Source organism: Anomaloglossus baeobatrachus, chromosome 5 (assembly GCF_048569485.1).
Source record: "Anomaloglossus baeobatrachus isolate aAnoBae1 chromosome 5, aAnoBae1.hap1, whole genome shotgun sequence".
In the NCBI taxonomy this organism is placed as follows: Eukaryota; Metazoa; Chordata; class Amphibia; order Anura; family Aromobatidae; genus Anomaloglossus; species Anomaloglossus baeobatrachus.
This window is the reverse complement of record NC_134357.1, coordinates 60,327,303-60,354,669: the sequence shown is the minus strand read 5'-3', so window position 1 is coordinate 60,354,669 and position 27,367 is coordinate 60,327,303. Positions and strand designations below refer to the sequence as shown.

At 45.6% G+C, this 27,367-nt stretch overlaps 1 protein-coding gene across 4 annotated transcripts in view; it reads right to left on the bottom strand.

The window, feature by feature from the left end:
* ADGRA1 (adhesion G protein-coupled receptor A1) overlaps nucleotides 1-27,367 on the bottom strand; it is a 1,087,584-nt gene that overhangs the window by 114,508 nt on the left and 945,709 nt on the right. For all 4 annotated transcript variants that reach the window (XM_075348547.1, XM_075348548.1, XM_075348549.1 and 1 more), the window contains one exon: nucleotides 17,946-18,091. In XM_075348547.1, the coding sequence (XP_075204662.1) occupies nucleotides 17,946-18,091 (146 nt within the window). The remainder of the gene's footprint in view (nucleotides 1-17,945; nucleotides 18,092-27,367) is intronic.

The window sequence follows — 27,367 nt, the reverse complement described above, 5'->3', positions numbered from 1 at the left end:
CGTTAGCGATGTCATTGCACGTAACGGGGCCTTTACAGTGTAAATTGTTGGTATATACAACAGTTGAAGGACTTTGTGCTGATCTAACCTTAGATGTTGTTTCCATACTCAATGTACTGTAAAAAGTCTTTTGCTTTCTTCTTGGTTACACTTTCTTTACTGATACAATGCTGTATGACTGTGCATGGTTTTTTTACCTCATGTTCCAGAAGTGAACAGTTGTTATCCCATTTAATCTGCTCTGTGAACTTTCTTCTGCAACTGGGAAGCTAGAAGCTGTGCAACACAAATTTGGTGCCCTCTAAATAACTCAACATGAAGTCACTAATGTCTAAATACTAGCAACAAAAGTAAGTACACCTTTAAGTGAAAATGGCCAAATTGTGCCCAACTGTGAATATTTTATGTGTCCACCATTATTTTCAAACACTGCCTTAACTCACTTGGGCATGGAGGTCACTAGAGCTTCACAGGAGCTGCTGGATCTTCTTCATCCTCCATGACGAAATCACAGAGTTGGTGGATGTTACAGACCTTGCGCTCCTCCACCTACTGTTTGAGGAGGCCCCACAGATGCTTAATAGGGTTTAGGTCTGGAGACTTTCTTGTCCAATCCAACACCTTTTACCTTCAGTTTCTTTATCAAGGCTGTGGTCGCCTTGAAGGTGTGTTGGGGTCATTATCATGTTGGAATACTGCCCTCTTGCCCAGTTTGGATCATGCTGTTTTAGTATGTCGCAGTACATGTTGGCATTCATGGTTTCCTCAATGAACTTTAGCTCCCCACAGCTGGCAGCACTCATGTAGCCCCAAACCATGACACTCCCACCACCATGCAGGACACACTTGTCTATGTCCTCCTCACCTGGTTGCCGCCACACACGCTTGACATCCTTTGAACCAAATAAGTTTACCTCGGTCTCATCAAACAGGAAGATATGGTATCAGTAATCCATGTCCTTGGTCTGCTTATCTTCAGCAAACTGTTTGTGGGCTTTCTTGTACATCATCTTTAAAACAGGTTTCCTTCAGGGATGACAGCTATGCAGACAAATGTGATGCAGTGGGCGAATTATGGTCTGAGCACTGACAGGCGGACACCCCAACCTTATAACCTCTGCAGCAATGCTGGCAGCACTCATATCTATTTTGAAAAGTCAATCACTGGATATGAAGCTGAGCACGTGCACGCAGCGACTTTGGTAAACCTTCACAAGGTCTGTTCTGAGTGGAACCTGTCTTGTTAAACCGCTTTATGGTCTTGGCCACCGTGCTGCAGTTCAGTGTCAGTGTGTTGGCAATCTTCTCAAAGCCTTGGCCATCTTTATGTAGAGAAACAATTCTTTTTTTCAGCTCCTCAGAGATTTCTTTGCCATGAGGAGCCATGTTGAACTTCCAGTGTCCAGTATGAGAGAGTGTGTGAGCGATAACACCAAAAGGGCGGCACGGTGGCTCAGTGGTTAGTACTGCAGTCTTGCAGCGCTAGGGTCCTGGGTTCAAATCCCACCAAGGACACTATCTGCAAGGAGTTTGTATGTTCTCCCCGTGTTTGCGTGGGTTTCCTCCGGGTTCTCCGGTTTCCTCCCACACTCCAAAGACATACAGATAGGGACTCGAGATTGTGAGCCCCAATGGGGACAGTGTTGCCAATGTATGTAAAGCGCTGTGGAATTGATAGCGCTATATAAATGAATAAAATTATTATTATTATTATTATTATGTAACATCCCTGCTCCCCATATTCACACCTGAGATCTTGTAACACTAATGAGTCACATGACACCGGGGAAGGAAATTGTTAAATTGGGCACAATTTTTACTTTGTTTTACTCACTTTACTTTGCTTGTGGATTTTTACTCATTTTTGTTGCCAACGGTTTAGACATTAATGACTGTGTATGGCGTTATTTTGAGGACACCAAATTTACACTGTTATAGAAGCTGTACTCTGACTACTTTATATTGTATCAATGTGTCAGATCTTTATTGTTGTCCCAATAAAAGATATAATAAAATATTTCCAAAAATGTGAGGGGTGTACTCACTTTTGTGATATACTGTAGAAGCGGAGATAGAGAAGGTAGAAATAGACTTAGAAAGCTGCATAGATAGGCAGACAGGTGCACTTTCAGTGTTTGCACTATAATGACAGGGGTTATTATAGAGGAATTCGTTGCCGTTATTGCACAGTGTCACCAGCCCACGCCCAACTACTTTCCATACGTCCTGGTCTGATTCTATGAGGTGCATCAATGCCTGAGAGATCCCCAGTTGGTAATTGTGATGCTAATCACTACTTACGGGAAGTATGGATGGAGGAGTAATCAGGAGAGTCAAGATCTGGTAATGGGAGGATGCGTATAAGCAAAAGGAGAAAACATGGGCGTAGTCAAGTCAATATCCGAAGGTCAAAAATCCAGGAGAGCACGTAAAAGATTCAGGGGAGAAGCAGAGGTGTGGTCAGGTAATGGTCTGAGGTAAAAAAGGCATGAGGTCATGACAGGAACAGGGAGCGGGAAGAGAGGAGTCAAATAACAGTCCGGGGTCAGATTGCAAAGATCAGAACACTATCATAGACACAAGCCAAAAGCACAACTGTAGAACCAGAAAATACAACTGGCGAGGCCTTGGACGATCATGCTCCATTAAGAAGCCTGAACAATTACCAGGAAGGTGGGACACCTGAGTTATCAGCACCAACATGGAATCCTGAGCTGTGAAACAAACTGTTAGTTTAGGAACACAGGAAAGTGCAGCAGAGCATCTCCAAAGGCAAGATGCTCTGCAGAGAGGAATCGTGACATCAATATTCTGGAATCTAAAACTTCGGCAGAGCGTCTGATCTGTCCATTGTCAGCGTTCCAAGTTGTGGTTCCTTTCTACTTGTCATGGCATTTTAGCTTCTGAACATCACCAGTGTTTTTAGGTTACAGATGTAAAGTACAAGCCGAGCTAAACAGAAACGACAAGTTACGTGTGAAGCTAATTATCCGAACAGACACAAAATAGCTGAGGGGTGATTGAGATTTTCCACATGTCATGGTCATTACCGGTTTGAAATTAATTACACGTCTTCATGTTTCTGAGTTTGCGTTAGTCATTGACAAGTAGCTGTCATCAGAGGAGCTGTAGATTTTTTTAGTGTTTTGCTATTTTAGTAATTTCAGTATGCACTTTCCTTCCATCAATTTTACTAGCAGTATCCTCATGGCAAGTGTTGGCTGAGACCTCCCTATGGAAACAGGTTCTGACTAATAACAATACCATGTTTTTCTGAGAATAATACACGGTCTTATATTATTTTTTTCTCCAAAAGTTGCGCTAGGTCTTATTTTCAGGGGGGATGTCTTATATTTTCCCATAAACAACAATTCACATTTATTCTTGAACAAAAAAAAAAAAAAATCAACATTTATTCAAATCTAATCTTCATCCCATTTTGGAACATCAACATTTCATGCTAATCCTATTACTGGTTCAGATGCACATTTTCTTATCTGATCTACTAATCGCACTTACCAGACCCCCAAACAATTAGAGTCGGCAAGTGAATGGGCTCTCACACACAAATCTGTGTTGCTATCATGTCCCCCTCTGTTCTACAGCAGTTGGCTCCCCATTGTGACTGGAAGCAGAATCACTCGTGAGAAGTGATACTGGTACCCGATCTCTTTGTGAGAGCTGCAGTGCAATGCAGCTGAAACAGCGAGGGACCTGACAGCGACGCAGATCTCTGTGTGAGAGCCCATCCAGCATTACGCTTGCCAACTGTAATTGTTTGGAGTCTTTTGAGTGTGAAACTTTTTTTTTAGGTGGGGTATTTGCTTTCTTGTGGGGATGTCTTCTTTCTTTAATGAAGGGTCCTACTGTATTCTTTACCTCTTTTAGCTGCTTAGACACTTCCTTATGGAACCACAACTAGGGCTTATTTTTGAAGTAGGGCTTATATTTGAAGCATATTCCAAAAAGCCCCCCAATCCCATTAGGGCGTATTTTGGGGAAAACAGGGTATTTCTTTTGCTATAGTAATATCACTTAAAGGGTAACTAAACTTTTTTTTTTACTTAATTATTGATCAGCCTTTGTAAAGTTATGAATCTTTGTAATAACACGCCCGCACCGGGGCCTGAAGTGACTCGTTGCCGAGCAGCGGTCTGCTCCTGGAACACCGCGGTGGTGAGGCCCGCCTCTATGATCCCGTCGGTGTTGTTTAATAAAAAGGAAGGGGATGATGACAGTATGTGGTATGCAGAAAGTTAGCTGCCGTCGCTGCGAATGGGGACCTCTGGGGCAGATGGTGACGCAGCTTAGATGGTGCAGCTCTCCACAGGTACAGCTGGGGCCCAGGGCGGATGGGGGTGGTAGTAGTGTATGATGGCGGGTGCAGGCGAATAACGGAGCGACACAGGGATGCAGTCTCAAGGTTTTTTTACTCACTGTAGCAGGTACCAGGGTAACACGACATGCCAGTGATCGCCTTTGGAGTGCTGGGGTTTCACTGTGATGGGCTCCCGCAGATCCTGGGTAGTTCGGAGGTCGAGTCCTGTGCACCTTTCTTATGTGTACCTTACCTAGCCATCTTCCTGGGCGTGCTTCGCCCTCCTGCCTTGCGCCCTCGCTCACTGAACCCTGTGCGAGTGCTCATGGACCCTGTTGGGTGGCGTGAAGCTTTATCCCTTGGTTCTTTTGGGTCACCTTACAGCGAATTCGCGTGCAGATGTGGCTTCAGTGCTTGCAGTCACCTCAGCCGCTGGTTTTACTGGTGAAGTACTTATGTTCTTCTCCTCTAACCTAGGGACCAGTCCCCGAGTTGCAGCTAAGTCCTTCCACCCGTAGATTATACATGGAACAAGGCCAAAGGAGGATGTTGCACTTCCCGTGGTCTCTAGGACCCTTTCTGTCTGTGCCCGGGCCGAGCAGTACCAGCTCCAGGCCACAGGTCTTTGCTCCTCCACTACTCCTTTCCTTTCCTTCTCTCTCCACACTCCACACTTACTGAATGTTCCCACTCTAAATACTCCACCCTCCGGCCTTGCTTTGGGTATAATCACGCACTTGCCATGTTTGATGAGGTGTTGCTGAGTGAGGGTGTTGTGCTTCTGTGTGAACCAGTTGTGACCTCCTCCATATCCAGGATGGAATACCACACCTCTGGATGAGATGCAGTATCTCTGTGGCGACTGAAGCCTCAGGGGTGCCACAGAAATATACTCCACTATTTTATTTTGATTCTTTCTTTTGTAAAATGATACTGAAAGTGATGACTTGTCTGCCTAGTTCATACTGTCTAGCAAAGATTCAGACTGGGAGAGTGATCATTTCTGTTGTTGTCCCCTGTAATCACAGACTATCTGTAAGGCCTCATTCACACATCAGTAATTTCAATTAGTATTTCTATGCCAAAACCAGGAGGGTCTCCAAAACACAGAACAGATGTCAATCTTTTAATTATAATTGTCATCTGTGAGTTCCACTCATGGCTTTGGCATACAAATACTGATAAAACACTCATGCAAAAATACTGATGTGAATGAGACCTAAGAGAGCGGAAAGCTCACACAGGAGCACAAACTGTGCTAGACCTGAAGATCAAATCATAAAAAAAGACTAAGGGGTACTTTGCACACTACGACATCGCAGGTGCGATGTCGGTGGGGTCAAATCGAAAGTGACCCACATCCGGCGTCGCAGTCCATATCGTAGTGTGCAAATCCTTTTTGATACGATTAACGAGCGCAAAAGCGTCGTTATCGTATCATCGGTGTAGGGTCCGACATTTACATAATGCCGGTGCAGCGACAGGCACGATGTTGTTTCTCGTTCCTGCAGCCGCACACATCGCTGTGTGTGAAGCCGCAGGAGCGAGGAACATCTCCTACCTGCGTCCCGGCTGCAAGGAGGAAGGAAGGAGGTGGGCGGGATGTTTACATCCTGCTCATCTCCGCCCCTCCGCTGCTATTGGCCGCCTGCCATGTGACGTCGCTGTGACGCCGAACGACTCGCCCCCTTAGGAAGGAGGCGGTTCGCCGGCCAGAGCGACGTCGCAGGGCAGGTGAGTGCATGTGAAGCTGCCGTAGCGATAATGTTCGCTACGGCAGCTATCACAAGATATCGCTGCTGCGACGGGGGCAGGGACTATCGCGCTCGACATCGCAGCATCGGCTTGCGATGTCGCAGCGTGCAAAGTACCTGTAAAGGCCATGTGCACACGCTGAGTATTTGATGAGTTTTTTACCTCAGTATTTTTTAGGCAAAGTCAGCAGTGGATGAATAATACAGCAGTGGTGCCCGTGTTTCTATTATACTTTTTCTCTGATTGTTCCTCTCTTGGTTTTGGCTACAAATACTGAGGTAGGAAACAAACTCACCAAATACTGAGGTACGAAACAAACTCACCAAATACTGAGGTACGAAACAAACTCACCATATAATGTGTTAGGAAACAAACTCATCAAATACTGAGGTACGAAACAAACTCACCAAATAATGAGGTAGGAAACAAACTCATCAAATACTGAGGTACGAAACAAACTCACCAAATAATGAGGTAGGAAACAAACTCACCAAATACTGAGGTAGGAAACAAACTCACCAAATACTGAGGTACGAAACAAACTCACCAAATACTGAGGTAGGAAACAAACTGACCAAATACTGAGGTACGAAACAAACTCACCAAATAATGAGGTAGGAAACAAACTCACCAAATACTGAGGTAGGAAACAAACTCACCAAATACTGAGGTAGGAAACAAACTCACCAAATACTGAGGTAGGAAAAAAACTCACCAAATACTGAGGTAGGAAACAAACTCACCAAATACTGAGGTAGGAAACAAACTCACCAAATACTGAGGTAGGAAACAAACTCACCAAATACTGAGGTAGGAAACAAACTCACCAAATAATGAGGTAGGAAACAAACTCACCAAATACTGAGGTAGGAAACAAACTCACCAAATACTGAGGTACGAAACAAACTCACCAAATACTGAGGTAGGAAACAAACTCACCAAATACTGAGGTAGGAAACAAACTCACCAAATACTGATGTAGGAAACAAACTCACCAAATACTGAGGTAGGAAACAAACTCACCAAATACTGAGGTAGGAAACAAACTCACCAAATACTCACACCCACACGTGACCTAACTTTACGAAGGGTGCTCAAAAAAGACTGACGACAATGTATCATGAACGGAAGTGTCACCAAAACAGCCGTCTGACGCCGAGCAAGCAAACTACATCCGTCAGGTTCTTACAGTAATCAGGGATCTTAAGAAGGGTATAGTGCTTTCCAATTGGGTGAAGCAAGGAGCAGATTACTCCACATAGACAGCGCACACACCTATACTGCCACACTGGATGGCATAACAAGTCCAAGCCACCCTATTATTAGTGGCCGGACAGAGTCTACACTGCTAAGAGTAACAAACCCCCCTCCCAAAAGTTAAAATTTTGGGGGGTTTTCCTAATTTTGCTGGAATTGTAATTTGTTTCCGTTTTCCAATAAGAGGATCACCGCAGTGGCATGGGGAGTAGCCTGGTAAGTATACAACTCACCCTTGGTTTTACCAAGCAGTAGAACAGGAGTGGTTTAGACTTACCACTGCAGTGATCATCTTGGAAGTCAGAGGAACAGAAGGCAACATTGGTCAGAAGAGGCAGCAAAAGGCCAACAAAGGGCACCATGTTATGTGACTAAACATGTAAAAAGCATAATCCATTCTCAGTCCCAGTTTGGAGGGTCACTTTTAGCATAAAAGATATCTTCTGCAAAAATATAGAATTTAAATTAAATGCAGTATTAGTAGTGGGATTTAAAGAAAACAGGATAGCAGTCATTTTTCTAGTTGACCCCTCTTTCTGTTTCAAATGATGTGATCCTTTCAGCAGCCATCAACTTCGGAACATCACTTTTCTGTGTTTTTGACAAGGTTCTTTTTCTTACCATACCTGACCATCCTGGCCACGTACAATAGTACAAATAAGAGCTTTAAAAACAGACAGTGAGGCACTGCCCATGAGGTAAACATGGCAAGGAAACTCCACTCATGAGGGGAACAAGACCAAAGCAAGGAAACTCCACCCATGAGGGGGAACAAAGCAGAGAAAGTTCAGCCATGAGAGAAACAGGGAAGAGAGACTCTACGTATGAGGATACCAGGGTAGGAGATCCGACAAACACACTCCAGCGCAGGAAGAACCTGGGTCCATTAAACATTTTTGCTTAAAATTGTATATTTATTCTTCCTTTAAAATTGTGAACCATCAGATTTCCTGCCTTAACAACAAGGTTCTTGTTTCTTAACATATTTGACCATTAAGATCACATACAACAGTACATGTAAGGGCTTTAAAAAAAACAAGGCATGGAGATTTCACTGATTAAACATGACAGTGAGTCACCACCCATGAGGAGAACAAGGCAGGGAAACTCCACACGAGGGGAATACAGCAAGGAAACTCCACCCATGAGAGGAACATGGCACGGAAACTCAACCCGTGAGAGGAACATTGCAAGGAAACTCCACCCATGAGAGGAACATTGCAAGGAAACTCCACCCATGATGGGAACAGAGCAGAGAAACCCTACGTATGAGGATAACAGAGTAGGTGATCTGACAAACACACTCCAGCGCTGGAAGAGTCTGGATCCATTACATGTTTTTTTTTTTAAAATTGCATATTTATTCTTCCTTTAGAATCATGAACCATCAGGCAGATTTCCTGTCTTAACAAAAAGGTTCTTGTTTCTTAACAGATCTGACCATCCTGATCACATACAATAGTAAATGTAAGGGCTTTAAAAAAAACAAGGCATGGAAATTTCACTGATTATAAAGAACATGACAGTGAGGTACCACTCATGTAGAGAACATGGTAAGGAAACTCAACCCAGGAGGAGAACATGATAAGGAAACTCCACCCATTAGGGGAACAGGACAAGGAAACTCCACCCATGAGGGGAACAGGGCAAGGAAACTCTACCCATGAGGGGATCAGGGCAGAGAGACTCTACATATGAGGATAAAAGGGTAGGCGATCCGACAAACCCACTCCAGCGCTGGTAGAACCTGGGACCATTTTAGACGTTTTTCCTTAAAATTGCATATTTATTCTTCCTTTAAAATCGTGAACCATCAGTGCATGAAGATAAGAATCCAACGCGTTTCGACCTTACTCATGCTTACTGCCTGAAGGTTCACGATTTTAACCTCATAACGACGGCCGTACGACTTAAAGCGGCGGCAAAACAGGGTACTTATTCTGTTCCGCCGCTTTAAAGCGGCGGCCCGAAAAAACCCTGTAGCGCCCCCCAGCGACCGAAAATCTCGGGGGTTTCAGCTACCGGGGGTAGCTGAGACCCCCCAGATTATGAATCGGGGTGTTTTTTTTGGACCCCGATCATGTGATCGGCGGTATACACTGTATACCGACGAACACATGAAAAAAAAAGAAATAGCCGGTAAAACTGATTTCTTTTTCATCTGACATGATCAAACATGTCAGATGAGAAAGAAATCTAACCCCCTAGTGCCCCCAAAGCCCCCGGTACCGGAGAGTCCCCCCACCCCCACCCCTACCCCCACCGGACATCCAAAATGGCGCCGAAGCGCACAGAAAACTGCCGCCGGCGCCGGCTCTGCAGTCATTTCCCTCCGATCTGAAATGATCAAACATTTCAGATCGGAGGGAAATGTCCTCCCCCTGACCCCTCCTCCGGTCCACCGGAGCCCTCTGGTCACCGGAGCCCCCTCCGGTTCTCCAGAGCCACCACCCCCCTCCCCCCTCCGGAGCGTGGAAGATGGCGGCGCACAGCGCGCGGCCGCCTTCATTCTGCTCTTTCTGCCGCATGTGACACGTCACATGCGGCAGAAAGGTGTCCCCAGGTCCCACTAGGTCACCCCCCGTCACCCCCCCCCCCCCCAAGCCCCCGGTTATACGTTACCTGTCTGCCGCTCCGGGCCCGCGATCGCCGCCTCCTTCTTCAATGCTGGCGGCGCATGCGCAGACAGCGGCTGTCAGCTGGATCCCTGCAAGCAGGGATCCTGCTGACGTCGCTGATGCACAGGCTCCACTGTGGACCGGGGGAGGGTGAGTGCAGTGATCTGCAGCCACACTCCTCACATGGAGAGGCTGCTGTTCCAGAAAATGGGGGGTACGTTCTGTGAGCGTGCCCCTCATATTCTGGAATGAGGTTACTGCAGGTCACTCTGCCCTAGGTTGGACCGGGGCAGTGTGAGTACAGTATTCTCAGATTACTGCACCCACACTGCTCATGGAGAGCTTGCTCTTCCAGAAAATGGGGGATACGTTCCCTGAACGTGCCCCCCATATTCTAGAAGATCCAGAGTCGGCGTGGGACCTCCAAAATGGATTACAGCGACCGGAATTTCTTTATTTTCAATAAATTGGTAAAAGAGGAATGTTTCGGGGAGTGTTTTTTCAAATACATTTTTTTTTTGTCTTTTTTTTTTCTATTACTGACTGGGTTAGTGATGTCGGGTATCTGTTCAGATGCCGTGACATCACTAACCCCAGGGCTTGATGCCAGGTGACATTACAGCTGGTATCAACCCCATATATTACCCCGTCTGCCACCGCACCAGGGCGCGGGATGAGCTGGGGCGAAGCGCCAGGATTGGCGCATCTAATGGATGCGCCACTTCTGGGGCGGCTGCGGCCTGCTATTTTTAGGCTGGGAAGAGTCCAATAACCATGGCTCTTCCCACCCTGAGAATACCAGACCCCAGCTGTCCGCTTCACCTTGGCTGGTGATCTAATTTGGGGGGGACCCCACGTTTTTGTTTTTTTTTTAAAAATGCCTGGGGAGCCCTCCAAATTGATCACCAGCCAAGGTGAAGCTGTCAGCTGTGGTTTGCAGGCTACAGCTGTCTGCTTTACCCTAGCTGGCTATCAAAAATAGGGGGGACCCCACGTCGTTTATTTTAATTATTAATTTTTTGGGGGGCTAAATACAAGGCTAGGCACCCTTTAGTGCCACATGAAAGGCACTAAAGGGCGCCAGCTTAGAATATGCAGGGGAATGGGACGTTATATTTGTTTGACATCTATCCATTCATCCATTGTAGCATTTTACGCTGTGTGCCCACAATCAGGGTTTGCAGCGTTTTGGGCGCAGAGTGTTTTCCCTGTGTCCATAATGCTGCGTTGTGCAGTAGAAGCACAGTGGAAGGATTTTTAGAAATCCCATGCCCAATGTGCTTCTTTTCTCCGCAGCATAAACCGACCTGTGGCGCAGCTTCCCGAGCCTCAGCATGTCAATTTATGCTACGGAGATGAGTGTTCTCTGCAGGTAGCATAGAGCTCCACAGCGGCCTGAACCCAAATCGTGGGCTTGGGCAGCTGCGTTCTCCCGTGGACAACACTCACATCTCTGCAGGAGGCTGACACTGTGTACTAGATGCCGTGTCGCTGGATCATGGCCACATTATTATTATTATTATTATTATTATTATTTATTATTATAGCGCCATTTATTCCATGGCGCTTTACAAGTGAAAGAGGGTATACGTACAACAATCATTAACAGTACAAGACAGACTGGTATAGGAGGAGAGAGGACCCTGCCCGCGAGGGCTCACAGTCTACAGGGAATGGGTGATGGTACAATAGGTGAGGACAGAGCTGGTTGCGCAGTGGTCTACTGGGCTGAAGGCTATTGTAGGTTGTAGGCTTGTTGGAAGAGGTGGGTCTTGAGGTTCCTCTTGAAGCTTTCCACGGTCGTGGAGAGTCTGATGTGCTGAGGTAGAGCGTTCCAGAGTACGGGGGATGCACGGGAGAAATCTTGTACACGATTGTGGGAAGAGGAGATAAGAGAGGAGCAGAGAAGGAGATCTTGTGAGGATCTAAGGTTGCGTGCAGGTAGGTACCGGGAGACTAGGTCACAGATGTAGGGAGGAGACAGGTTGTGCATGGCTTTGTATGTCATGGTTAATGTTTTGAACTGGAGTCGTTGGGCGATGGGAAGCCAGTGAAGGGATTGGCAGAGTGGCGAGGCTGGGGAGTAGCGAGGGGAGAGGTGGATTAAGCGGGCTGCAGAGTTTAGGATAGATTGGAGGGGTGCAAGAGTGTTGGAAGGGAGGCCAGAGAGCAGGAGGTTGCAGTAGTCGAGGCGGGAGATGATGAGGGCATGCACTAATGTTTTTGCAGATTCTTGGTTAAGAAAAGCACGGATCCGGGAGATATTTTTGAGTTGTAATCGGCATGAGGTGAAGAGGGCTTGGATGTGTGGCTTGAAGGATAGAGCAGAGTCGAGGGTCACTCCAAGGCAACGAGCTTGTGAGACTGGGGAGAGTGAGCAACCATCAAGTGTGATGGAAAGGCTTGTTGGAGGAGATGAGTGAGGAGGAGGAAAGACAATAAACTCTGTTTTGTCCATGTTAAGTTTTAGGAATCGCGCCGAGAAGAAGGATGAAATAGCAGACAGACATTGTGGAATTTTGGTTAGTAGGGAGGTAATGTCAGGTCCAGAGAGGTAGATCTGTGTGTCATCGGCATAGAGATGATACTGGAAGCCGTGGGACTCTATGAGCTGTCCCAAGCCGAAGGTATAGATGGAGAACAGCAGGGGTCCAAGAACTGAGCCTTGGGGGACACCGACAGATAGGGGGCGAGATGAGGAAGTGGTGTGAGAATGGGAGACGCTGAAAGTTCGGTCGGTTAGGTATGAGGAGATCCAGGATAGGGCCAAGTCTGTGATGCCCAGAGATGAGAGAATCTGTAGTAGGAGGGAATGGTCTACTGTGTCGAAGGCAGAGGACAGGTCCAGGAGGAGGAGGACAGAGTAGTGTCGCTTGGCTTTGGCGGTTAGTAGATCATTGGTGACTTTGGTTAGGGCAGTTTCGGTAGAATGATGTGGTCGGAAGCCAGATTGAAGCCGGTCAAAGAGGGAGCAGGAGGAGAGGTATGAGGACAATTCAAGATGGACATGCTGTTCCAGTAGTTTTGAGGCGTAGGGGAGAAGGGATATGGGGCGATAGTTTGACACAGAGGATGGGTCAAGGGAGGGCTTTTTGAGGATGGGTGTAATAGAGGCATGTTTAAAGCATGAAGGGACTACACCACTTGCTAGTGATAGGTTGAAGAGATGGGTTAGGGCTGGGATGAGGACTGCGGTGATGTTGGGGATGAGGTGCGATGGGAGCGGGTCCAGTGCACAGGTGGTTAGATGTGATCTTGAGAGTAGAGTGGAGAGATTGTTTTCTGTCATGGTGGAGAAGCTGGATTTGGAGGAAGATGGCTGAGTAGCTATGATGAGGGGCTGTGGTGATTGTGGGCCAAAGCTTGCTCTGATGTTGTCAATCTTCCGCTTGAAGAAAGAGGCAAAGTCTTCAGCTGAGATGAGAGGAGAGGGAGGTGGTGCCGGAGGACGAAGGAGAGAATTGAAAGTGTTGAATAGCTGTTTAGGGTTGTGAGAGAAAGAAGATATGAGGGATGAGAAGTAGGTTTGTTTTGCAGCAGTGAGTGTGGACTTGAAAGTGGTGAGGGACTCTTTATATGCAATGAAGTGCTCAGTGGAATGAGACCTCTTCCATCTGCGCTCAGCAATTCTGGAAGCCCGTCTAAGTTCTTTAGTCTGCCTTGTGTGCCAGGGTTGCCTGTTGATTGTGCGGGTTTTGGTGTGTGTGAGGGGGGCAGCTGATTCGAGAGCTGCAGAGATTGTAGTGTTGTATAAAGTTGCAGCGGCATCTGCATCATGTAGAAATGCAATGTCTGTGAGGGGGAGAAGGGACTGAGAAAGGGCGTGTAAATCAATGTGTTTGATATTTCTGCGAGGGTGTGAAAATTTGTGGAGGGGGGGTTGCATACTTGGAGAAGAGAGGGAAGAGAATGTGAGTAGGTTGTGGTCAGACAGGGGGAGAGGCGAGTTAGAGAGGTTAGATAGGGAACAGAGGCGAGTGAAGATGAGGTCCAGCGTGTGGCCATCTTTGTGAGTAGCTGCAGAAGACCATTGGGTGAGGCCGAAGGAGGAAGCGAGTGTTAGAAGTTTGGAGACAGATGAGTGGGAAGTGTCAATGGGGATATTGAAATCACCCATGATGATGGTGGGGATGTCGGTGGAAAGGAAATGTAGTAGCCAGGTGGTGAAATGGTCAAAAAAGGCAGTGGCTGGCCCTGGAGGGCGGTAAATGACAGCCAGCTGAAGGTTGGAGGGGGCGTAGATGCGTACGGAGTGCACCTCAAAAGAGGGGAGCGTGACAGAGGGTGGTAGTGGAATTGGGGTAAAGGAGCATTGGTCGGACAGGAGCAAACCAACTCCTCCACCATGCTTGTTACTGGGGCGGGGGGTGTGAGAGAGTTGGAGACCGCCATAAGAAAGTGCAGCAGGAGAGGCTGTGTCAGAGGGGGTGAGCCAGGTTTCTGTGATGGCGAGGAAGGAGAGTTTATTAGTGATGAACAGATCATGAATGTAGGATAGTTTGTTGCAGACAGAGCGAGCGTTCCATAGAGCTCCTGTTAGTGGGACTGGGGGAGCGGGGGCTGGGTGAATGGGTATGAGGTTTGAGAGGGTGCGGAAATTTGTGTTAGGTTGTTGAAGAGGGTTTGAAGTGACAATAGGGATGTGGTGAGGAGGACCTGGATTTGAAGCAATATCCCCAGCACTGAGGAGAAGCAGTGAGAGTGTTAGTAGGTGGGAGCAGGAGAGGCCATGAGATGGACGTGTGTGTCTGGAGACACTAGGTGAAATGTGGAAGAAAATATGTGAGGGGAAGGTAAGATGGGTGGGGAGGATGGAGGGAGAGATGTAAAGTTCATTACTGGCTTGAGGGATCAGAGGGGGCAGTGAGAAGTGAAGTATTATAGGGGTGAGAGTGAATAGAAACACAAACATTGTTTACAGTGACTATGTATGCTGTTACCTTCCGGTCACTTCCGGCCCAATTCTGGCCTAATTCAATGCATCATACTTATATGGTGCATACTTGTATTGGTGCAGACGAAATGTCTTGTGCAGACATTTAGTTGCCCCACTATATACACATACAAGTGCACTCAGCTGTGAAGGGGTGGGTTGCAAGACTAACCCCTTGATCACTCAATTAAAAAAAAAAAAAAAAAAGGTGCAGCTTAACATAGGCAAAATAAACAAAGGTCATAAAAGGGGGGTGCAAAACAGGGGGGGGGGAGATCACACAGATGCTGGAGGATGTCAGGAAGATATTGAAGCAAAGAAAGAACAGGTCAGATATAGTGCAAAAGTAGAGTGCATGAATTGACATACCAGGTATTAGCACACACAGCAGAGCAAAGTGGAGTGAAGATCAGTTCATGGGAAAGTAGAGTGCATGAATTGACATACCAGGTATTAGCACACACAGCAGAGCAAAGTGGAGTGAAGATCAGTTCATGGGAAAGTAGAGTGCATGAATTGACATACTTATATGGTGCATACTTGTATTGGTGCAGACGAAATGTCTAGCCTAACAGTGAGACATTTGTTGCTACAGCAACATTTTTGTGAAGTACCTGTGGATTCAAAATGCTTACTATACTCCTGAATAAAATCCAGTTTCCAAAATGGGGTCACTTGTGGGGGTTTTCTGATGTATAGGTACCCAAGGGGCTCTGCTAATGTGACATGGTGCGCGCAATTTATTTCAACTTTTCCAGAATTCAAATGGTGCTCCCTCCATTCCAAGCCCTCCCATTTATCCAAACAGAGGTTTTTGGCCACATGTGGGGTATCCCTGTGCTCATAAGACATTGGATAACAACCTGTGGGGTCCACGGTTTGTTGTTGTCTCTTGAAAAAGTGAGAAATTTGATGCTAAAGCAACAGTTTTGTGAAAAAAATGAAAATTTTCAATATGGCAACCTAAGCTTATCAAATTCTGTGAAGTACTCGTGGATTCAAACTGCTCACTATACACCTTGATAAAAGCCTTGAGGTGTCTTGTTTCCAGAATGAAGTAACTTGTGGGGGACCGCCACTGTTTAGGCACCTCAGGGGCTCTCCAAATGCAACCTGGCGTCCGCTATTGATTCCAGCCAATTTTGCAGTCAAATGGCACTCCTTCCCTTCCGAGCCCTGCCATGCGCCCAAACAGTTGATTTCCACCACATATAAGGTATCGCCAAACTCAGGAGAAATTGCACAATAAATGTTATGCTGAATTTTTTCCTTTTACTCTTGTAAAAAAAAAAGCTACCTGGTTGAAATAACAATTTTGTGGTAAAATTTTATTTTTTTTTTTTCATGGCTCAACGTTATAAAATTCTGTGAAGCACCTGAGGGTTCAGGGTACTCACCAAACATCTAGATAAATTCCTTGAGGGGCCTAGTTTCCAAAATGGGGCCACTTGTGCGGGGTTTCTGCTGTTTAGGTACCTTAGGGGACCTCCAAATGCGACATGGTGCCCGCAATCTTTTTCAGCCAAATTTCCTTTCTAAAATTCAAATATTGCTCCTTTCGTTCCAAGCCCTCCCATTTGTCCAAACAAAGGTTTCAGACCACATGTGAGGTATCAGCGCGCTCATAAAAAAGTGGTTAACAAACCTTGAGGTCAAATTTTTGGAATTACCTCTTGAAAAAGTGAGAAAATTGATGCTAAAGCAACATTTGAGAAAATTATTAAAATTTTCAATATGACAACGTAACGTTAACAAAATCTGTGAAGTACCTGTGGATCTAAAATGCTCACTATACCCCTAGATAGAAGCCTTGAGGGGTCTAGTTTCCAAAATGGTGTCACTTGTGAGGGATTTCTTCTGTTTAGGTACCTTAGCGGACCTGTAAATGCAACATGGTGCCCGCAATCTATTTCAGCCAAATTTGCTTTCCAAAATTCAAATATTGCTCCTTCTGTTCCGAGCCCTCCCATTTGTCCAAACAGAGGTTTCTGACCACATGTGGGGTATCGGCGCGCTCATAAGAAAGTGGGTAACAAGTTTTGAGGTCCATTTTGTTGTGTTATTTCTTCTAAAAGTGAATAAATTTGGGTTAGAGCAACATTTTTAGGTAAAATTTAATTTTTGCTTTTTTTCATTCCACATTGCTTTTGTTCATGTGAAGCACCTGAAGGGTTAATAAACTTCTTGAATGTGGTTTTGAGTACTTTGGGGGTGCAGTTTTTAGAATGGTGTCACTTATGGGTATTTTCTGTCATCTAGGCCTATTGAAGTCACTTCAAATGTGATGTGGTCCCTAAAAAACTGGTTTTGTAAATTTTGATGTAAAAATGAGAAATTGCTGATAAACTTTGAACCCCTCTAACTTCCTAACAAAAAAAAATTTTGTTTCCAAAATTGTGCTGATGTAAAGTAGATAAGTGGGAAATGTTATTTATTAACTATTTTGTGTCACAGAAATCTCTGGTTTAACGGTATAAAAATTCAAAAGTTGAAAATTGCTAAATTTTCAAAATTTTTGCCAATATTCAATTTTTTTCATAAATAAACACAAAAAATATTGTCCTAAATTTGGTACTAACATGAAGTCCAATATGTGACGAAAAAACAATCTCAGAATCACCGGGATCCGTTGAAGCGTTCCAGAGTTATAACCTCATGAAGTGACACTGGTCAGAATTGCAAAATTTGGTCTGGTCATTAAGGTGAAAATTAGCTCCGTCACTAAAGGGTTAAAGATGTTTGCAATTTTAAGGAAAAATGTCTTATTGTCCCAGGTTCTTCCAGTGCTGGAGTGTGTTTGTCGGATCTCTGTTTGCCCTGTCAAGTATCCGTGCTGCAGGATTGAGTGGACAAGTCTTCTGTTTGTAACAGGGTGGGAGGGCTCTTCTTATGAATCCAGAAGCAATTATGAAACATGGCTTCTGGTCTTGGGCTACATTTAGAAAAAATTGTGCTCGGATTCCGATATATTTACAAGTATTATAAAAATGCTTTTAGGCCATGTATTTTTGTGTGGCACAACTGGACAATATTAAAGGCATAAACAAGACAAAGTCTGTCATACCTGAGCATAGGTTGCTTTGGGAATGCAGGCTGGTCACTATTCTGGTTTTGAGGAGGCTTTCTTGTAACTTGCTTGTAAATGTTCCTCGCAGTCACACCAATCCACAACACTGTGCACAGGCTAGAGTAATGCAAGACAATGCCAACCTGGAGGAATCAGAAACAGGAAACAGTTACTTCATCCCACTGTTACATAAAACTCTTTTTCTACATAAGCAGCATGTAAGGATCTGATGTGTACTTAACGATTCATTCATTATTTTGTAGACATTACTTATTAATGCAATTTTTTTACTTTTTCTGTATTTGTAGCGGTATTGTAAAGAGTGTCAGGTCTTGTTCATTTGGGGAACTAATAAAAATACAAAACAAAGGACTAAAAATATTGTCATGTCCAAAAATTAGAGTTTGAGATTTAAATTCACTAAACTACTGTAGGTATAATTGTAGGCCTGCAAATTATTATTATTATTATTATTATTATAATATATATATATATATATATATATATATAATACAGGGGATTTCAGTAGAACCACATCTGCAATTCCATCTTGGAGGGAGGGGGTGGTAGCGCACAGTAGAACCCTTTGGTATTTAACCGCTTAAATGCCACTGTCAGCATCTACTCAGTTACACAGTAGCCTCCAAGCATGGAGAAAGCTCTGCTCTTGAGACTGCTATATAGATTCATAGCCAACAAATGAATGTCTTTTAATATCCCTTATATAACTTGCAATCTGATCCTGGGTCCTGATACCTCCACATCCAGCTTAGGTTTGTCAGGGTGTCAGACAGTACTGTAGTGTCCGCCAATAGAAGGTCACAGCATTTGGCTGTGCAAAATGCTCCCTGACTTTATATTATTTCTGCTGTAAGTATTCAGTGTACTAGGTATCTCCTCTGCTGGGTTTTCATTATGTTCTCTTTAAGACCCAGCAGAGCTCCATTTCCTTTTAGCTGCTAATCATATGTATTTGCCCTTGGGTTTAAATACTCTCATCTTCCCTGGACTTGTGCTGGTGATATTCAGTTCATTCAAGCTCTGTATGCAAGCAGGTGGCTTGTACTCATCTGTGGTGTTGTTGCTGCAACTTTAAGTGACTATACAGGTTCCTCACCTGTTGCCGACCAGGAACCCAAAGCCCTGAGTGACCCTATAATATTCCTAGCTAGTGAATGGACAGGTAAGGGATGCTAGCCCAACCACTGCACTAAAACAACACACAAGGGAAAGAAAGACAGATAGAGGGAAACACACTAAAATATTGTTGCAATCAGCACCAAGACTGCAGCCTACACAGCAACTTCCAGAGGGGGTTCCACCAGCTCCTTCCACCTCCAGGCCAAGCATCCAAATGAGAGCATACAACCCAAGGGGTACACCGGAGACACTTTAACATTGGCGGCCCTGGTGCTAGTGAGAGGCAAGATAGACACCTCTTCCACTTACCTGCCACTGTTCCCTGCACCCCTAGTCAGTGACTATACAGGTTTCTCACCTGTTGCCTACCAGGAACCCGAAGCCCTGAGTGACCCTACAATATTCCTGGCTAGTGAGTGGACAGTGCTAGCCCCATTGCTGCACTAAAACAACACACAAGGGAAAGAAAGACAGACAGAGGGAAACACACCAACAAACTGCTGCAGTGAGCACCAAGTCTGCAGCTTACGCTGGTTTCACATCAGCGTTTTCCTGCCGCACTCGCAGATTCGGCAAAAGGACAGTATAGTACATTAAAGTTTACTGGCAAGCTCCAGGCACATGCGGTCATGTGACCGAAGCATGTGACAGCATGTGACCGGGGCTTGCCACACTGTCTGTGAACTGTATTGTACTGTATTGCCCTTATGCCGGATCCGGCAGTGCGGCAGAATACCGCTGATGTGTTTGTGCCCTTACACAGCAACTTCCAGAGAGGGTTCTACCAGCTCCTTCCACCTCTAGGCCAAACATCCAAATGAGAGTGAATAACTGACACCCTCTGCTAGCAGCAGAGAGTATTTAAAGGGACTGGGAGTGGTCCAAACCAGAAACACCTGAGATGATAATGAGACTGCTTGCTGGCAGGGAATACTGACATTAACCCTCTCTTCCCCAAAGGAAAGAGAATACATTTAAATAGCAGAGTCTTCACAATGAAAAGTGAGACTCAGACCCAGAACCTGTCATTAAACTCTAACAGCAGAGAGACGACCGTGACAATAGGGTATATAAATATTTAATGTCTTTCCATTACAATCATGTTGTATGGATTAAAGTATGCCTGTCCTTGCAGAGATTCTTCTTGGCCATTCTCATCCACTCAAGTGGATATTACATTTATTTGCCCATTGTGCTGAGGTTTAATTCTCTGGAATAAAAAAAAAGAAAACGAGCAAATGTTCCATTTGTGATTGACTTGCGCATATAGAACCTGTGCTACCTATATCTCAAGGAGCGGTGATCTCTGCGAGCTGGTAACGACTTTTTATGAATGCTATTAATATGAAAATCAAAATACCAGTTCTGGCAGGATGTTAACATCTGCGAGCGGAGAATAATTGTTAGCTATTACCATGGAAACTGCAATTACAGTTTTAGCCAATCCTAAATATTCTTTTATTCCCATTATATCTGCATCTGGCTTTATGAAATGAATATAAATTAATATGTTGTGTTATATTCTGCATGGATCGGTTACATTTTGCACTGCAAGGATATAAAGCGCCATTCATCGGACTATTACTCTGATCATCAATGAATGGTCTCACAAGCACTTCTTTCTTATACATTGGTGTGTTTAGTCTTTTCATGTAGATGTATGGCTTTTCATAGTGTTTATATGATAGGATTGGGTGAATCATAATGGTGGCATCATTGATCCCATCAATTACGGTCCACACTGTGGAGGATGACCAGGATGACGCCTACAATTCTGAAAAATCTCTAAACCCCCCCAAGAGCTAATTTATTACGATGAACCCTTTATTCAGTTCAAATTTCTTGTGACCAGATCATTTAAGTATTTAGAAGATCCCTTTAGAAGACTACAGGTTTCACACATCCGTGTTTACGATACGTGTGATATTCGATTTTTTTCACACATAGCACAAATACCCATTATAAATGTCATAAAGTAACTGTGGGAAGTCTGGCATAGGGCGCAACACACACCAAAACAAGGGGGTACACCAGGCGCACTATAACGAAGGGGCGCTCTAGCGCTACTGAGTGGGAAGATGGGACACCTCCTGCAGTTGTACCCTGCACTCCTGACCAGTCCCTATAGAGGCTTTTGTCGCCGAACAGGATACTGATAGCCTACCAGACCCTGTAACAACCCTGGCTAGTGAGCTGGCAGACGAGGGACACTAGCCCCACCGCTGCACTAATACAACACCAGGGAAAGGGAAGACCGACAGGGGATAATAACAAACGACAAAGGTCCAACATACGGCTGCATGCAGAACCAAGACTACAACCTACTCAGCAACTTTCGATAAGAGCTCCACCAGTTCCTTCCACTTCTAGGCCTAGCTTCCAAATGGATCAGAATAACCGGCACCCTTTACTGAGAGAAGAGGGTATATATAGTGACTGTGAGTGGTCCCAAACTGCAAGCACCTAAGGAGAGATAATGAGACTGCTGTATGGCAAGGAAAGACTCTAACCCAGAACTTGTCACTAGTCTCATACTGCAGAGAGACGGTTGTGACAATAACCTATGAGGCTGCTCACATGTCTATTTGTTTCCAGCAGAATGGATACAATGGGCCAATCCGAGTATATAGGTACATGAAAAATACACGTAGAACATGGATGACATCCATGTGCTATCTGTGAGCTGTATGTGTTTAACATTGCAAAGTTTAGAGAAGCTTTGCAATTTCATTCTTCCTTTAACCATACTGGGAAAACATGGATGTCACACGGATAACATACACATACACACGGATGACACACACGGACAGCATACAGATGACACATGGATGCCACACATACACATGGATGACACAGACATACACATGGATGATACACGTACACACGGATGGCAATAAAGAATGTCACACCGATACTCACGGATAGCCACATGGATGACACACACGGATGACATCTGTGAGATGTGTGTGTTTAACATTGAAAGTATAGGAGAAGTTTTGTAATTTTTGTCTTCTTTAGCTGTAGTGTAAAAACACGGATGGCATACAGATGACAAACAGATGGAAAACACTGACCCCGGTACCGGTTTCACATATTCTTTTTTATACACATGTGAAGGTGGCCTTATACAGTTTTGGAGGGCGTCTTAAAGAGCCTGAAACATTTTGGAGACAAGTCCTGTGGATCGATGAGGTTAAAAGAGAACTCTTTGGCCACAATGATCAAAGTATGTGTGGAGAAAAAAAGGAAACAGAATTTCTAGAAAAGAAAATCTCGCCAACCATTAAGCATGGGGGTGGATCAATCATGCTATAGGGTTGTGTTGCAGTCAATGGCACCCGGAACATTTCATGGGTAGAGGGAAAAATGGCTTCAATGAAATGTCAACAATTCTTGATGCAAACATAACACCATTTGTAAAAAAAAAGCTAAAGTTGAAAAGAGAATGGCTTCTACAAATGGATAATGATCCTAAACACGTCATAATCCACATTAGATGACCTCAAAAGACACAAGTTGAAGGTTTTACAATGGCTTCACAGTCCCCTGATCTGAACATCATTGAAAATCTGTGGCTAGACCTCAAAAGAGCAGTGCATGCAAGACGACTCAGGAATGTCAAAGAACTGGAAGACGTCTCCAAGGTAGAGCAGTGCATGCAAGACGAGCCAGGAATCTCACAGAACTGGAAGACGTTTCTAAGGTAGAGCAGTGCATTCTAGACGAGTCTGGAATCTCCCAGAACTGGAAGACGTCTCTAAGGTAGAGCAGTGCATACAAGACGAGCCAGGAATCTTTCAGAACTGGAAGATGTCTCCAAGGTAGAGCAGTGCATACAAGACGAGCCAGGAATCTTTCAGAACTGGAAGACGTCTCCAAGGTAGAGCAGTACATGCATGATGAGCCAGGAATCTCACAGAACTGGAAGACGTCTCCAAGGTAGAGCAGTGCATGCAAGACGAGCCTGGAATCTCCCAGAACTGCAAGATGTCTCCAAGGTAGAGCAGTACATGCAAGACGAGCCAGGAATCTCACAGAACTGGAAGACTTTTCCAAGGAAGAATGGGAGAAAATCCCTCAAACAAGTATTGAAAGACTCATGGCTGTAAGGCTATGTGCGCACGTTGCGCAAATACATGCAGTTACGCTGCGCTTTGTAGCGCAGCGTAACTGCATGCGTCCTGCGTCCCCTGCACAGTCTATGGAGATTGTGCAGGGGCCGTGCGCACGTGGCGCTTTAGAGCGCAGCGCTTCGGCTACTGCCGAAGTGCTGCGTAAAAAGAAGTGACATGTCACTTCTTTCCTGCGCTTTGCCAGCAGCTCCTGCTCTGTCTATGGGAGGAGCTGCAGGCAGAGCGCATAGAATCGGCTTCACTACGGACATTTTCTGCAGCGATTAGAAGCGCACATGTGCTCTTCAGATCGCTGCAGAAATTTCTGCAGTGAACTGTACGCAACGTGCGCACATAGCCTTACAATAAGCGTTTCCAAGCTGTGATACTTGCAAAAGGGGGTGCTACTAAGTAATAACCATGCAGGGTGCCAAAACTTTTGCATCGGTCCATTTTCCTTGTTAGTTAATTTAAAAATGTAAAAGGTGAAAATAGAGTTATTTGTTCCCTTAAAATACAAAGGAAATGTGTCATCTTAAACTTTATATCTTTTGGAGATAATTTCATCTTCAATTTCCTTAACTGTTCCCAATAACAGTAAGGTTGACCAGGGGTGCACAAACTTTTGCATTCCATTGTATGAGTAGATTTATTTTTTTTTGCCAAAATAACATAATTTATGCAGTGCAGAAAACATAAATGTTATTTGTTGTTATTTTTTAATTTACTTTTTGAACCAAATTGATAACATTCCGTTTCAAAGAAGACTCTTCAGCAACTGAAACGATGGCGGATACAGTGTTTGATGAGGTGAAAGATGACATAATGACAACCCGAAACTGTGTTATACCTACAGGAAGATGAGTCAAACTAAATGCATCGTGTCAACTTATTTTTGTCATAAATTTTTTAGCTGTAAAAAGGATTCAAGGCAAGAAACAATAGATTGTCAAATGTGTTAAATTAGGCGAGACCAGTGACCAGCACGGGGAGCTTCTTCTTTTTTTTGTGCTAAGTAGCAGAATATACTTATAACGCTGCAGAAATAGGGAGACGTTCAGAGAAAAAGGTATTTTCTTACTGATACAATGGGAAAATTTTACATTCGGAAAGTTTCATTTCCAAACTATACACATGAAAAGACAATTGTGAGCTCGGAAAAGTCTGAATCCTCGACTTCAACTCTAAAATGACAGTAATATATTCAAAAATCTAAAAATAAAGGTACCGCGCCGAGCTCTGCTGTCTTACCATGATGGGCATGATATGGCGTATGTATGCCATTCAGCTAATGCGGTTTTACATTCAGCCACGGCAGGTGACGAATTTACTGTTAAGGGTGCTTTACACGCTGCGACATCGATAAGGATATATCGTCGGGGTCACATCGTAAGTGCCGCACATCCGGCGCCGTTAGCGACATCGCAGCGTGTGACACCAAGGAGCGACGATCAACGAGCGCAAAAACGTCAAAAATCGTTGATCGTTGACACGTCGCTCCTTTTCATAATATCGTTGCTGCTGCAGGTACGATGTTCTTAGTCGTTCCTGTGGCAGCACACATCGCTAAGTGTGACACCGTAGGAACGACGAACATTTCCTACCTGCGTCCACCGGAAAAGAAGGAAGGAAATAGGTTCGCGGCATGTTACGTCCCGCTCATCTCCGCCCCTCCGCTTCTATTGGACGGCTGCCGTGTGACGTCGCTGTGACGCCGCACGAACAGCCCCCTTAGAAAGGAGGCGGTTCGCCGTGCAGAGCGACGTCACAGGGAAGGTAAGTCTGTGTGACGGGTGTTAGCGATGTTGTGCATCACGGGCAGCAATTTGCCCATGTCACACAACCGACGGAGGCGGGTACGCTCGCTAGCAATATCGGTACCGATATCGCAGCGTGTAAAGTACCCTTAACAGGTAATGTTTAATCAGAAAATAATCTATTATTTAAGTAAAGTTTTTATGTTAAATATTTTTTGAGAATTTTTAGTGTTTTTTTATATTTACTGTGCATATCACTATCATTTTTTAAAAAAATCTTTCAATTATTGCTCAAACCACTGAGCCTCATCATAGACTTTTTGTTCTGGTTGTTTCTTAAAGAGATTGAACATTACTCAGTTAACTCCTTCTCAATCAAAGTGTTTGCCTCAGTTACAATACAAACACTTATTTTCACTTTTTTTGCCAGTGCTGTTCCAGCGGTGCACTCACTCTTTATGAAGTTGTAACATCACGCGAGCCCTGCACTAGCTTCTCTCTCTCCACTTTCAGACAAAACTATGGTTGGCCGATCACTTCATATTGATGTTTGATATGTCTGAAGGAGGGGAGAGAGAGGCCAGCAAGTGCAGGGCTCAATGTAACAACTTCACGTGAGTCCCGGGAGAGCGAGTGCTGAACTGCTGGAACAGCACCGGCATCAAAGTGATTGTATTTTAACAGCGTAAAACACTCTGAGAAGGACTTGTTCAAGTAGTGGACAACCCCTTTAAGAAAATGACCTCTTATTCAAGTAAATCATTGTGTTAAATATTTTTTTAAGGATTCTTTGGTTAATTTTGTGTTTTAATTTGACAAATAACTATATTTTTTTTAAAAAAATCACTCTGATCACTGAGCCTTATATTTAGCTGATAGGATGACAATGACAGGTAAAACTTTTTTATACATTTATTTATGAATATCACCGGATCCCCCAGTGGTCACAGCTTACCTTCTCCCCCTCCCTGTACAATCACATATGTACAAGTTACAGAGCATGCCCCAAACTCTCTCGTATAGAAGCCAAGCTCCCGTCTACAGTTTCCTAAAGTTTATGTGGCTAATATGTGTCTTTGAATGCAATTAACAACAGCTGTGACAAGATGGCCGCCCTATGATCATTTACGTGAACCAAAATAATAAAAAAAAATATTCCTTTTAAGATCCATAATTAAATTAAAATTTTTTTAGTGGGAACAGCATCATGTTGTAATGTTGCGCTGTTGCAAATTTAGTTTTAAAGGGCCTTATAGTCTGCTCCTGTCATATGGGACATGCTTAAAGTAAGAAAGCCATGGACCCCATAGGGGGGAGGGGCGACATGACCAGAGGGAAGGGAGGGAGTGAGGGGTTAATAAAGGTATAATGAGGGGCATTATGGGAAGGTATAGGGGATTGGTGGAGAAAAGGATCCCTGTAGGGGAGGGGGGGGGAGTATAAAAGCGATGAGGGAGGGTCTTACCTCCCCTTTTGGACTCCGGACGGCGACAGATTGAGAGACCCAGGACCAGGACCACAAGGACCAGCATGGCGGACCTCCAGGAGCTGAATCGGCTGATTAGAGCGGCGATGGCGGTGCACGGGGCCCAGGCAGTGCAATCCCACGTCAGGGCTGCCTGTGTGTCCCCGTCGGCACCTGCCCCTTGTTCCCCCCCTCGCCGTGGGCGGCGTTCCAGGCCCCCTGTGCGGTACTCTCCGGGTGCGGGGGGAGCAAGGAGGCCAAGTGAGAGCCCCCCCCGGGACCCTCCGCGGCGGGGCGGGCAGCGGCAGCTCCCTGCGTCCGCTCCGGCCGCCGGGAGGAATCTCCGACGCGGCCGCGACGGCCGAGAAGGGGGCGTGGCCAGCCCGGGGCCTTCTTCCTGTCTCAGGCCTCGGGCTGGAGTGCAGAGCCCAGCGGCGTCTCCCGGCCGGGAGCGAGCCCGGCGCTTGAATGAGGCCAGCGGTGGCCTGGATGGAGGCGGGCCCGGCCTGGGGCCTACTTCCGGTCCCAGGCCGCGGGCTCGAGTGACCAGGCCGGCGGCAGCCCGGGGACCGGGCCGAGCCCTGCATGAATCGGAGGCACGGAGAGGGGGCGTGTCCAGCCTGGGGCCTGCTCTGGACGCCGGGCCCCCGGCGGTGGGGCACGTCCCGGCGGCTGCTCCTGATCAGGAGCGTGCCCGGCTGATGGAGGCCAGCAATACCCCCCGGGGACGTTGGGGGGGCCGGGCGCAGGCAGCCAGCAGGGGGACCGGTGTGGGCAGGCGCCACCCGGATACCTGCACGGCTGCAGAGGAGAGGAGGGACGGTGGGACCCCCGCAGGGCGCGCCAGGTCCCTCAGGTCATCAGCTCTGCGCCCGGCGGACGCGGTCTCCCTCGGGGGGGGAGGACCCAGCGGGAGGTCTCGGTCGGAGGCCCGGGAGGGCGGGA